The sequence below is a fragment of the Python bivittatus genome, unplaced genomic scaffold (genome assembly GCF_059951505.1).
Source record: "Python bivittatus isolate LINGU-HERP-01145 unplaced genomic scaffold, Pbiv_v1 ctg000190_np1212, whole genome shotgun sequence".
Lineage (NCBI taxonomy): Eukaryota > Metazoa > Chordata > Lepidosauria > Squamata > Pythonidae > Python > Python bivittatus.
Window position 1 is genome coordinate 16,978,582 of NW_028277042.1, and position 11,419 is coordinate 16,990,000.

An 11,419-nucleotide genomic window follows, 5' to 3' on the forward strand; every position below is an offset into this window, starting at 1 on the left:
CTCAACGTTTAATATATACAGTAATATCAATTAAGCATTCAGGAGAAGCTCTCACCATGGATGTGATATAGAGACAGCCAATAAGAGTGCAGAATGTGAACCCCTCCTAGTACTGCTGTAATGAGGAAGACTAAGACAGATGCAATTAAACCATTTTCCTGTGATTACTGTGGTCTGGATATGTTGACCAAAAGCACTACAGTAGCAAGCAAAAATGAACCTAACTATAAATGCATCCTTGCATCTCTAGGAAATTCAGTGCTAACCCACCAATTGATAATTTATTTGCTTTGCTCATTCCTTTTCACGGGGTGCACTGCTACAACTGAATTAAAAGAAAGCATTGTACCATCTGAAATGCTTAGTGGGACTTCCAAAAGGTATGCCTCTGCTTTGCTTCTGGCTATTACTGCACAGAAATGTCATGCAAAAAAGAAATGTACAATTCATTCTAGCGGAGGGGGCAAATCTACAGATAAGTTGTGGATTCCAGGAATCAGGATTCCTGGGTCTAGATTAGAAAGCTAAAAGTTTTGCATACCTCCTGAAGCTGAAGTAACTTTTCTTCCACTGCTGCAAATTCACTGCTTTTCTCTATCAGCTGTTTGTGGAGCTTGATCATTTCTACGTTGTCTCGAATGCTTAGCCTCCAAAAAGCATATTTTTTTCCAAAAAGAGAAAATCATGGAAAGATTTGTAATAAAATAACTACCTTGTAAATTTTGTCTTGAAAATTGTAGTCTGGAAGACTGGTTCCTTGTAGCTCCTTAATTCCTAACATAGCCAGGGAAAAGGGAGTGTGGCCAAAAGTCAACTTAATTTCTTTTTCTTTAAATAAATATTGCAGATAGTTAAATGAATCCATGCTTCACTGAGTTTTGAACAATGTTAACTATTTAGACATAATGGTTTATGCCATTAAAATGCGGTAAATGCAGTAGTGAAAGGAATGACCTGATATTTATAAGAGGCAGATAATTTGTTTTTGCTATCAAGCAACTTCCAAACTCTTGCTGTCAGATAATTACTTTTTACTGGTGTTTTCTCCTGGAACTTATTTCCCTCCTCAACTCCAAAAGTATTTCCAAGGCCAATGATTTAACATTTTACATAGATAATACTTTGAGACTGGTATTCAAATAAGCTGCAGATGTATTTTAACACTGACCAGCTTGACCGAAATTCTATATGGCTAAGATTCTGTTATATATTTCCCTTGCTGAGATTCAATGGCAAATTCACAATATAATCTTGTTAAAAGTCATTGCCCAGCTAAGTATAGATATGCTGTCAGAAACATAACATAACTTGATCTTACTATTATTGTTTTTGCATGTACATCAAGCAAAAACAATTTTTAAAGGAAACTCCTTAAATGAGCTTAAGTGCTAATACCAAATAAAGCAGGAGGATAAACATAAGAACAGAATTTCACATCTTGAAATACACTGTATCTCCCCCAATACTTATCTGCTATAGACAGATTGGAAAAATTGTTCCACTGCTGGAACCAGAAATTAGACTACAAAGCTTATACATCTGTAAACCAGCTGAAAACTTGAACTATTTCTCCCCCTCCTTTTTAAAAAATATATTCTTTCTATTTTCTGAGTCCATTGTATTCTGGCATTACCCGGTCAACAGTCCTGACGGAAAAGATTAAGAAGCTTACAAACCAGAACTCCTGCCCAAGAAATGGGTTTGTTGTACCCGTCAAATAAATCGTTGTGGCAAGCTGAGACAACATCACTGCCTGACACGAAGTGCAAAAACTAATGCAATACCGTGTTTTTATTAATCGTGGCTTTTCACATCAAACAAACAACTTGGATGCCTTCAGAGAAGGATTACAAGATCTTCCCTTTATTTTTTAAAAAAAGGAATTAAAAAAAAAAGATGTTTATGATGTGCAGATGTTAGCCTAATAGCTCTTACCTACCAAGTCTAGAAATTCCACAGTGTCCATTGGCCAGGTTCAGATAAGGCAGGAAACTATTGTACAACAAACCATTGTACAAACAAAACCATTGTTGTTCAAACTACAACAGAAAATGGCTGCAAGCTTCAGGCCATCATTGATGGTTTCCTTTTCAAGAAAAATTGCACCTAACTCCAACCCTGCTTTGTTTTTCAGAATCAACCAAGGTCCACTAAATGGTGCTCCACCATTGCCACAAGAGCAATTCTGTATTGTTGTACTGTTTGACATTTATGCATGTATTGTTTCACAAATGTACTTGTTACATTGCTGTGACATTTTGGGGTCTGTTTCAATGTTGTCAGCCAATGGCCTAGTTCACATATAATGCTGGCCATGTGGTTTTGTTTTTTGAATTTGCATGATAGGCTTCATGCATGATCATGAGAACCAAGCTACTATGAATTGTACAGTCATATAGTTAGATAGGATTCTTGTACAGCATTGTATATCTCAGTGTTTCCCAACCTCAGCAACTTTAAAATGTGTGGGCTTCAACTCCCAGAATTTCCCATGAAGTCCACACATCTTAAAGTTGCTGAGGTTGAGAAACACAGATATTTGATCAGTCATTATGAAAGTCCATTAGTTTGGCTGGAGTGAATTTGCTTTGACTAGGACTGCTGGTACTCCCAGATGCACATTGTCACTAAGAAGTAAAGAAAATCCTTTCACCTTCCAATGCAAGTCAGAGAACATTTATACTGAGCAACTGTAATATTTGACTCTAATTTGATCTGATGCCAATTCTGTCTTATCCTACCTTTGGCCTGTTGCTTGCTGCTCTTTCAGTTGAAGGAGAGCTACTTCAAACTTTTCTTCTTTCTTCCTTTTTTCACTTCTTAGCATTTCTACTGCAAGTACCAATTCTTGATTCTGTGACCGCTGTGATTCAAGCTCATTCTCTCTGCAGTTCAACAGAGCCAGATTTCCCAATGAAAAAGCAGAAAGCTTAGACTTAATAGACAGAATATAGAAGGAAAATTATATGTTTAGATGAGGATACAAATTCATAAGTGGTTTATTTTTCTCAAAGAGCAGAGCCAGTTATTCTAAAGAAGCTATTGGAAGAAGCGGACAAAGTTAGAAACATGGGTAAAGATTTTACTCAATCACTGAGCTATTAAGTTAATGTAATAATTGAAGAAACCATATTTTTCCCAAAAGCTTTTCTTGATCAACAACATGTCAACACTGTCTTTTCCAAAACTGCCATAACTGGAAAGCAAAAAACTGAAATACATAAATCATGTCACTGCCATCCAGTCATATGATTCTAGATGAAATATGATCCATGGTCCTATTTAGAAAAGACCCATCTAAACTATCATCTATTGTGAATTACAATTGTATCTGTAGATCGCTGCAATTAATAGCAATCAGTTGCTTTTTACAATGACCAGTCATATTAAACAGGAATCTATCTCTCAGAGCTTTTAATATCCATTTAATCATGACACTTAATACACTGATTTGTATTACCAGGTATATTGTTAAATTGCTACATATAAAAATTCTTTTATCCCATCCAATTATTATTTTGAGCCAAAAGATGAGCTCAACTGGTTCCCTCCAATGAACCCTTCCTAGGTCAACTTGTTTGCTGGGGCTGCGGAAGATACCCTAGAATGCCCAGTAAATACACAACATCTAATTTCTTGTGATAAACTGTGGTTCAATATATTTTAAGTGACCTTGTGAGAATCTTGACCATGTAAATAAGATATAAATAAACAAATCTGAAACCTATTACACCACCTACCCAGAGATAGATACAGTTCCACACACAAACATGCACACATATTTGCACTAGTTATTATTCTAATTATTTTATTCATGCTGTCATTCATTCATGAAATCTTGCTTAATCCTTGGGAAGATGTATTAAATATTTTATTTAAGACAATCAAGGACAGCCAGTGATTAAAGTGTTAGGAGTGGTGAGATTCAGAATTGCTTGGTTGTTTACAATTTAAATTTCTAGTGCTACCCACTCATGGACATTCTTGGGCAAGTTATAAGGATTAAAAGCAAAATTAATACAAGGTTCAAGTCCATCCTTAGCCACAGAAGTTCACTGGTAGCTTTGGGACATTCACCATAATATGGTCATGAAAAACTTTTCTTATTTTCCCAAACTAAAGGGTGAACTTTCAAAAATGTTTAGAAGACTTTCCAAAATACCACAACATCCTCTGGTCTATTGTTACCAGAAACAACAGACTTTGTTAGGATGTTTAAGAATCCACCCCCGTCCCCCAAGTTTACTCTTTCAGCTGAAGCTAGGTAGTGACATGATGGAATACTTAATAACAACCTTGGACAGGAGTTCATAACCTGATGTAATTTCAAGTCCTGACAACTGAAAATCAGGAAAAGTGGAATGGACAGAAGAATCATCATCATCATCATCAATGCATCACATACTAATAACAAGTTGACTGAGGAATATGACAGTCAGATATCTAGATGATTAACATAATGTCCTTATCTCTTTAGAACATAGCCTCCTAAAAGCAGTCACAGACCCTTCAGCTACATTCATGGAAGTGATATTGTGTTCCCCCACCCCACTAACACACACGCTATAAATCCTTTCTGTGAACTGACTACAGTTGGTTCCTATTAACTTGACTAGACCATATATGACCTGAGTTTCTGGGATTATTAAAGGAAACTGACAGGTGCTCAAAGTGGTGATCAAAGGAACAGGGAGTTTATAGCTTTACCAAGTTGTGAAACTGGGTGCCTGCATATGTTTAAAACTGGATCACTTTGATTTGTAGGGATCATGGCAACATCCAACATACAAAGTACAATATCCAACAGGGCCTATGGCTAGAAGTGCTAGTATTGGCAAGCCATTGTGAAGTCCTCAGTTCACAAAAATGCACCCGTGACTAAAATGCTGTAATATCCTTCTGCTATTGAATATGGCCATCACTGTATTTATAAAAAAACAAACCACCAAACAAAACCAACCACACAGACACAAAAGCTGCTCTTTTGTGGTGGTTACTAGTTTTCGTTTTACAGTGGTAGCACTTTGGAAAGACTGTATAAATCACAATCAGTAGACAGATAAAATACCTTTGGCTAACAGTCTCCCGAGTATGTAAACCCGCTTCTTCCTACCATAGTACCACAGTACCAACCAGACATCCAACTCCATTCAACTTACCACTCTCATAGGTTTCTGTTTTAATTAAAAACTGAAAAACTATTGTGCTGTAGAACAAAAGTCCAGCATCATATTTATGTGGGAAAATGTTTCTGGGCCCTAAACAGGTCTCAGAGACATCCTGATAAAATAAAGAGTGGCAGCTTCCATTCAGGGCTTTGTTTGGAAGTGTGATCACCTGCCTCCCTCCCCGCAAAAAAGGCAAAGGTAGGTTGTGGAGATAGAGAGCATCCTGGAGAGATTGGGATGGGCAGAGGAGCACAGAACAACCTCACCAGTTTGACTTCTGGAAAAGGGGTGCTCTGTATCAATCATGCCCAACAAGGCAGCCATTTTGTGAATGGCCAAGCCCACCCCTCCATAACAGCCATTTTTTTGGAAAGTACCTACAACATAGCTTCAACATTCCAATATATCCACTGAACTCCAAAAAGTTAGGGGGCCTTGATGCAAACCGGGAGATGTTCCATGTGAATACATAATGATCCACCTATTCTTCACAGATCAGATGGACAGAACCTATTTCTAAAGAGATAAGAACACAATGTTCTGCTCACATGAATAAGTAAGTGGCAGATATGCATTGGGCTTATGCCTAGAATATACTTAGCAGACTCGATTACTAAAAGTAAATTGTGAGCGATTTTTGCCTTCCACAACATGTGAAATTCCAAGCAGGATATGGTGTTCGTAATCAATGTCATGATCAAGGCAGGGTAGAAAAACTTATTCCAGGCAGAGATGCAAGGAAGATGTATGTATTTCCCTGGTTGACTCCCAGTTTCTTTGCCTTGCTTAGTCAACTGGGGCATTATAAAAGTATTAGCCTCAAGAATAACAAAATTCTGCAATTTTAACACCAATACATGAACAATGAGAAACTAGTCAGCTAGACCAAAACCCAATGTGAACTTTTTATAGGAGAACCCAACTTAACTGAGCAGGACTTGCCCATTCTAATTTTTTTACTTTTGTCGAGAAGGTTAACAGGCTGATAAGAAGAGGAGGAGGAGGAAGAGGAAGAATTCCAAAAAAGCCATACAAGTTTTTTATCTCTGCTCTTGCTTCTTCGAGTAAACTGTGCCCGTACTTGGGAGGCAACTCTTCTATGTTCTGCAACCTCATCCCTAGTAGGAAAGGTAGGTGGATGGAATGAAATAAATAAATAAACACATTTATTGACTGGGAAGTCAATCCAAGATGATAAAAAGCAATTGATACACCATCACCATTATCAATCTCCTTTATATATTTATTAAGTAAAATGCTTGGATGTGAACACAATACCCAAGAGGACATCTTCTATCCTCTTACATTCTGCAGCACAACTCTTGCCTCATTCAAACCCTAAAAAATAGTTGATCCTAAGGGGTGTGCCCCTGTACCCCTCTACAACTGATAGGAAAGCTTGGCCGCAGAGAAAGAGGTCCAACCCTTGATGAAATAGATGTGGAAATATGTGTCTTCCAAACAGAACTCTTATCCTATGGGTGCCTAATATTTATGCAACTTCATGGAGGCACAGGTTTTGCCCATAATTTTTTTTCTGCCTGTGAGGACCAGTGACATGACATCACTAGAAGGGGTGGGACTGAAATCTTCATTAAAAAAATAAATTATGAATGTGAAGCCTGTTGGAGATTTTAATCCACCTACTTTAGTGATTATTGTCACATCATATATACACAGATCAGAAATTTGTGTTGCTACACCTTGGTGGTTTGTCACCACATTTCCATATGTTATTAAGAGACTTACGGGAGGTGGTAAAGAAAGGTTGGCGCCACGTGCAAACTTTAAGGAAGGGTCTCTTCTTGCTCTGCATTAAGCAGATGTTCATCCACTAAGTCAAGTCATTTCCTATTTTGAAGTTGTTGTACACAGAAGTTTCTAGCCAGTATTTTCTACTCAAACTAGCAGTAATCATTCAAAGCAAGGAGTGGCAACTCTGAGGACATTTAGATAATGCTGGGCTGGATGGACTGGAAGTCTTATAATGAGAATATTGATGTTGACTCAGCAGAAATGGTGACTCAGGTCTAGGATCTCAGACCTGTATTCTGTGGCTCCTAGAGAGTTTGGAGCTGAACATCAAGCTCACTACAGCAAATGCCAAACTCCTGGAGGTCCAGGAGCATTTAAGAAATAGTAGAACGTAGATTGACTTTTAAAAGAGGAAAGGAAAACCCCAATAACTCCAAGAAATAATAAAAAATGGAAATGTAGCTAATTAAATCAACCAAAATTCATAGAATTAAATCAACTGAAATATCTCTGATTAATATCAACTTGCTGATGTGCTTAGTGTTGACACTGAGGACAAATGTTCCAACTATCCAAAAGCCTGTGAAACTATTTCTTGAGTATCTAGTAAATAGGTTTAACTTCTGACCTACTTGAAAGGGTGGCAATTAAAGGATCATTGAAATCAAATACCTTTCTTGGAGGGCTCTTGGACTCTAACACCTTCAGTCACCTTCTTGAGTCCTGTGTTAATGCGTGCCTGGACGTAATTGTAGGGCGTGTGTCTATGCCCTTGAAGCTGAAGTTGCTGCTTGGTAGAAATAAGCCTATTTCGTATAATTTCATTCTGCTTTTCTAGGTCCCGAACTTTCTCCTGCAGTTGCTCGACCACTTCCTCCATTTCGACATCCTGACCCAGCCGCTTGGGGCCGCCACTGACCTGCTCTGCTTTTTTCTTGTCATTAACAAGCCGTATTAACTTGGTGGCCATTCTAAGGAGACATAATATATATACATATATAGAAAGGAAAGGAGGGGGAAATCAGCATAAAAAGCATTTTGTTGAAAGGAGCATAATCACTGTGAAGACTTTAGTCTAGAACCTGAATAATAAATTTCAGGTTTCGATATAACTATTATTGCCTGTGAAGAAGTCTTTGAAGATAATTGAAACCACAGGGCAGCAATCTGCTTTATAGCACTGACAAATAATAGTTTCCTAAGGCTTATCATTTAAAGTTTAGTAAAGTGGGAAGGGACACATATTTACTCCATATGCTGCTCAAATTTGGAACGTATGACCTTCCTAAGGAACTTTGTGCTCTGGTAAGTATAGTTAAAAATTCGGGATGTGGTGGGGCCACGTATAAAGGCTACAGTTCCATATGATATTAAACTATCCAATGTATGCTTACAATATGTAACACATTCCATTGATGCCTTGCTTCCAGTCAGAATGCAAGAACAGGGAACAAAAACCATGCCATTTCTAAAAAAGAAAAAAAATGAGTAGGTGGACGAGGCAAGCTTTTAATCATTCACTGTATCTTGCTGCATCTTATACTTAGCAAATAACACACTTAGGAGAGGCTTAACAACTAGTGGTTGAATATAATTGAATGCAGGAGGAATGGTTTTCATCTAATTTTAAAAGGATACAAATTTTTGCTTTTGGCATCTCCAGAGTTGTACCTTTGATTCCTCTGAGTTTTGATAAACAGAGGGAAGCCAGAACAAAAGATCAGGGAGCGTGCAGGGGTGATGTAATACACGAAAACAGAAAATACTTGCAGCAAGGAAGAATAGGATCAGGGAGAAGGACTTGGCAGGCTAAGAAAGAAAAGGTGGCTTTGATGGAGGAGGGAAGTTCAAAACTCTACAAAATTGGTCGCACATCTCTAAGGGCTGCATCTACTTTGTAGGGAGGCATTTAATTTCTTTTTCTTTTTTGCAGAAATCCAGACGGGAGTCTGAAAATAGAGACACACTTCATCGATTTAAGGATTTCCTTTATTTTAGTACAGTAAACTCATACTTTCTTTAACAAAAAAGAAGGAAAGCATATGCATGAGAGCATGTTATTAAGCGCTTAGAGATGTCACAGAAGTGACTTGCTGTAGTGAACAACAATGGTTAAGGTCTAATGAAACTGAGTAGAATCTTTAAAATAATTTAAGGAGAGCTTGTTGAAAAAGGAAAAGGGTTAAAAACTGCAGAAAGGGACCCAACCTAATCACTATTTATTATTCCGTGACAGGATACATTCTTCAAGTATTTCACTTTATAAGCAATGCTTTAGGAGTCAACAAGGAAACCAGACCTTTTAATTTTATCCTCTTGCTTATGGGCATGTTGTTTCAGTAAGATGTTCTCCTCATGTAAGCGAAGGTATCGATCTTCCAGTTCCTCTCGGTTAATTCGTGAAACAACTTGCCGAGCTTTAACATTTTGGCCAGCTGTTGGTTCTGCAAAAAGAGGAGGAATCAAGGTGTTTTTTTTGTTTTGTTTTTAAGGTTACCATCAGTGTTGCTGATGGCAGATTTGAGTTCAGGAAATGTTTGTGAACTCCTCTGCAATGTCTGGCTGGAAAGCTGGGCTTAGAACAGAAGGTTGGGCTCATAGATGAAATGGGTCCTTCCAATTCCTATGATTTCATGAGACACTGGTTCAGATTCCAGCTCAGTGTAGAGGTTAGAGAGAATGGCCTTCAGGGACAAAAGAGCTGCTAGCAAGGCAACAGTCAGATAAAAGGGGCCTGAGTCCGGAGCAAGAAAGTAACACGAGTAAATTATAAGCTCCTCCCTAGTTCACAGGAAGATAAAGGGGCGGAAGGGGGAAGCACATTCAGACTTGCAAGATTCTGTTACTACGGCTTTACAATAAAAGGAGTATTGACCTACATGCATTGGTTTCCTAGTCTGATCTACCCTGAAAGGCTTACACTCAGACACCAAACAGGTAACCTTGGGGATCCATACATCACGTTAACCCTCTGTGAGGATGTAATCAGTACAGCGAAAGTCAGAATGGAAGGAGGCTAAAGTTTGCTTCATACTACATGCTAAGCCCAAACAAAACAAATGATATTTTATATATCCTCTGAGTTAATTTAGTGGGAGAACCTTTCTACAATGACGTTAAAGATCTAGTTGGTCAGTATGTCTAATAAGGGACACAAACCTGAATGTCCTCCAAGATTTAGACCCACATCTTTCACTGGGAGATCTTCTGATGTTTCATCAGCAGCAGCAGACATGGCTGAACTGTGAATGACACAGCACTACTAATTTTCTTCTCTGTTTGTAAAATAAATGGCACACAGTACAGGGCAAATTATATGGAAGTAAATTAAAAAAAAACACAGATAATTACAAATTTACGTGGAATTCTAACACTTGCTTCCCACCACACAAAGGCTACAGCACTGGGAACACATACTTATTCTAGATTTATTCCTGTAAGATATTTAAATATTTTTAAAACTCTTCACCCAGGAGAAGTACTTATTTAGTTTTCTAAGGAATCCCTGGGACTGAATACTGATAGACAGAAAATCAGGTGCTTCCAAGACCTGATTTGTGTACAATAGGAAAGCATAGCTTAGCCATCTGAGAAACAGCCATGTTAAGTGATAGCTAAAGATCAAAAGAAAATATACAAAGAAGTACTGTATATGGAAGTGGTGAAAGCTAGTATAAACTAGCTTTAGCGATGTTACATTTTCTTATCTCAGGCATTTAATTTCTTTGGCTTAGTATTTTTTTCCCTTTTCTTATGCTCCATACAGAATTTCTTGTTCTGAAAGGGAGTAACGTGATGGGTGCTTATGTTGTTATACTCAAGATGGGAAGAAAAATTTTAAATGAGCAAATTTAACAGTATATTCACAGAATTAATATTTGTCAAAAGAAGCAAAAATGGCTGCATGTAAGAGCCTATTTCTGCTTACATTGTTATACGGAAGTAAGAGTTGGGTATGTCAGAAGAAACATAAAAATAACTTGAATGTGGTGGGAATTGGTGATTTAAGACGTGCATGTGATAAAGCACATGTGGGTGATGAATGAATATGGACTGAATACAAAAGTGGGTGACCAGTATGAAAAAAGCACATTAATGTGGTTTGGAAATACAGAATAATGAAGATTGAATCACAAAACAAATATAGGAAAGAAGAGTAGGTGAGTTAATAGGAAGGAAAGACAGAAAATCATAGTTGGATGGTTTTGATGAGATCTTGAAAAAGAGAAAGGTAAGTTTAAAAACAAAAAGCATTGTAGATGATTCACAAAGAACAGAATGATATGGAAAGGTAGAGTGAATAGGGTATGTATAATCACAATTTAACTACAGTTCCTGTGCTAATTCTCTTTCCATAATGTCCCTTGCACAAAAACAGAACATTGAGATATTTGGAGGTATGTATATATGTAAGCTACAGCAATCCTCACTATGGCTGTATTAGAAACTACATTCTGTACATGGAATATTCCCGATTGACCACAGCTGTAGTATCA

At 37.6% G+C, this 11,419-nt stretch overlaps 1 protein-coding gene across 5 annotated transcripts in view; it reads right to left on the bottom strand.

Moving 5' to 3' along the window:
- The window catches only part of RPGRIP1L (RPGRIP1 like), a 57,558-nt gene that overhangs the window by 44,295 nt on the left and 1,844 nt on the right, over positions 1–11,419 (bottom strand). For 3 of the 5 annotated variants that reach the window (XR_015795284.1, XM_088136143.1, XM_088136140.1), the window contains exons 2-7: positions 10,083–10,165; positions 9,223–9,367; positions 7,596–7,894; positions 6,202–6,286; positions 2,742–2,885; positions 542–647 (exon numbers count right to left, since the gene is read on the bottom strand). Coding sequence is in view for 4 of the 5 variants with exons in the window: in XM_088136140.1 (XP_087992266.1) it covers positions 542–647; positions 2,742–2,885; positions 6,202–6,286; positions 7,596–7,894; positions 9,223–9,367; positions 10,083–10,165 (862 nt within the window). In the remaining variant the exon portion in view is untranslated. Of the gene's footprint in view, positions 1–541; positions 648–2,741; positions 2,886–6,201; positions 6,287–7,595; positions 7,895–9,222; positions 9,368–10,082; positions 10,199–11,419 lie in introns of all 5 variants that reach the window. The other 2 variants (XM_088136142.1, XM_088136141.1) reach the window with 1 other exon arrangement.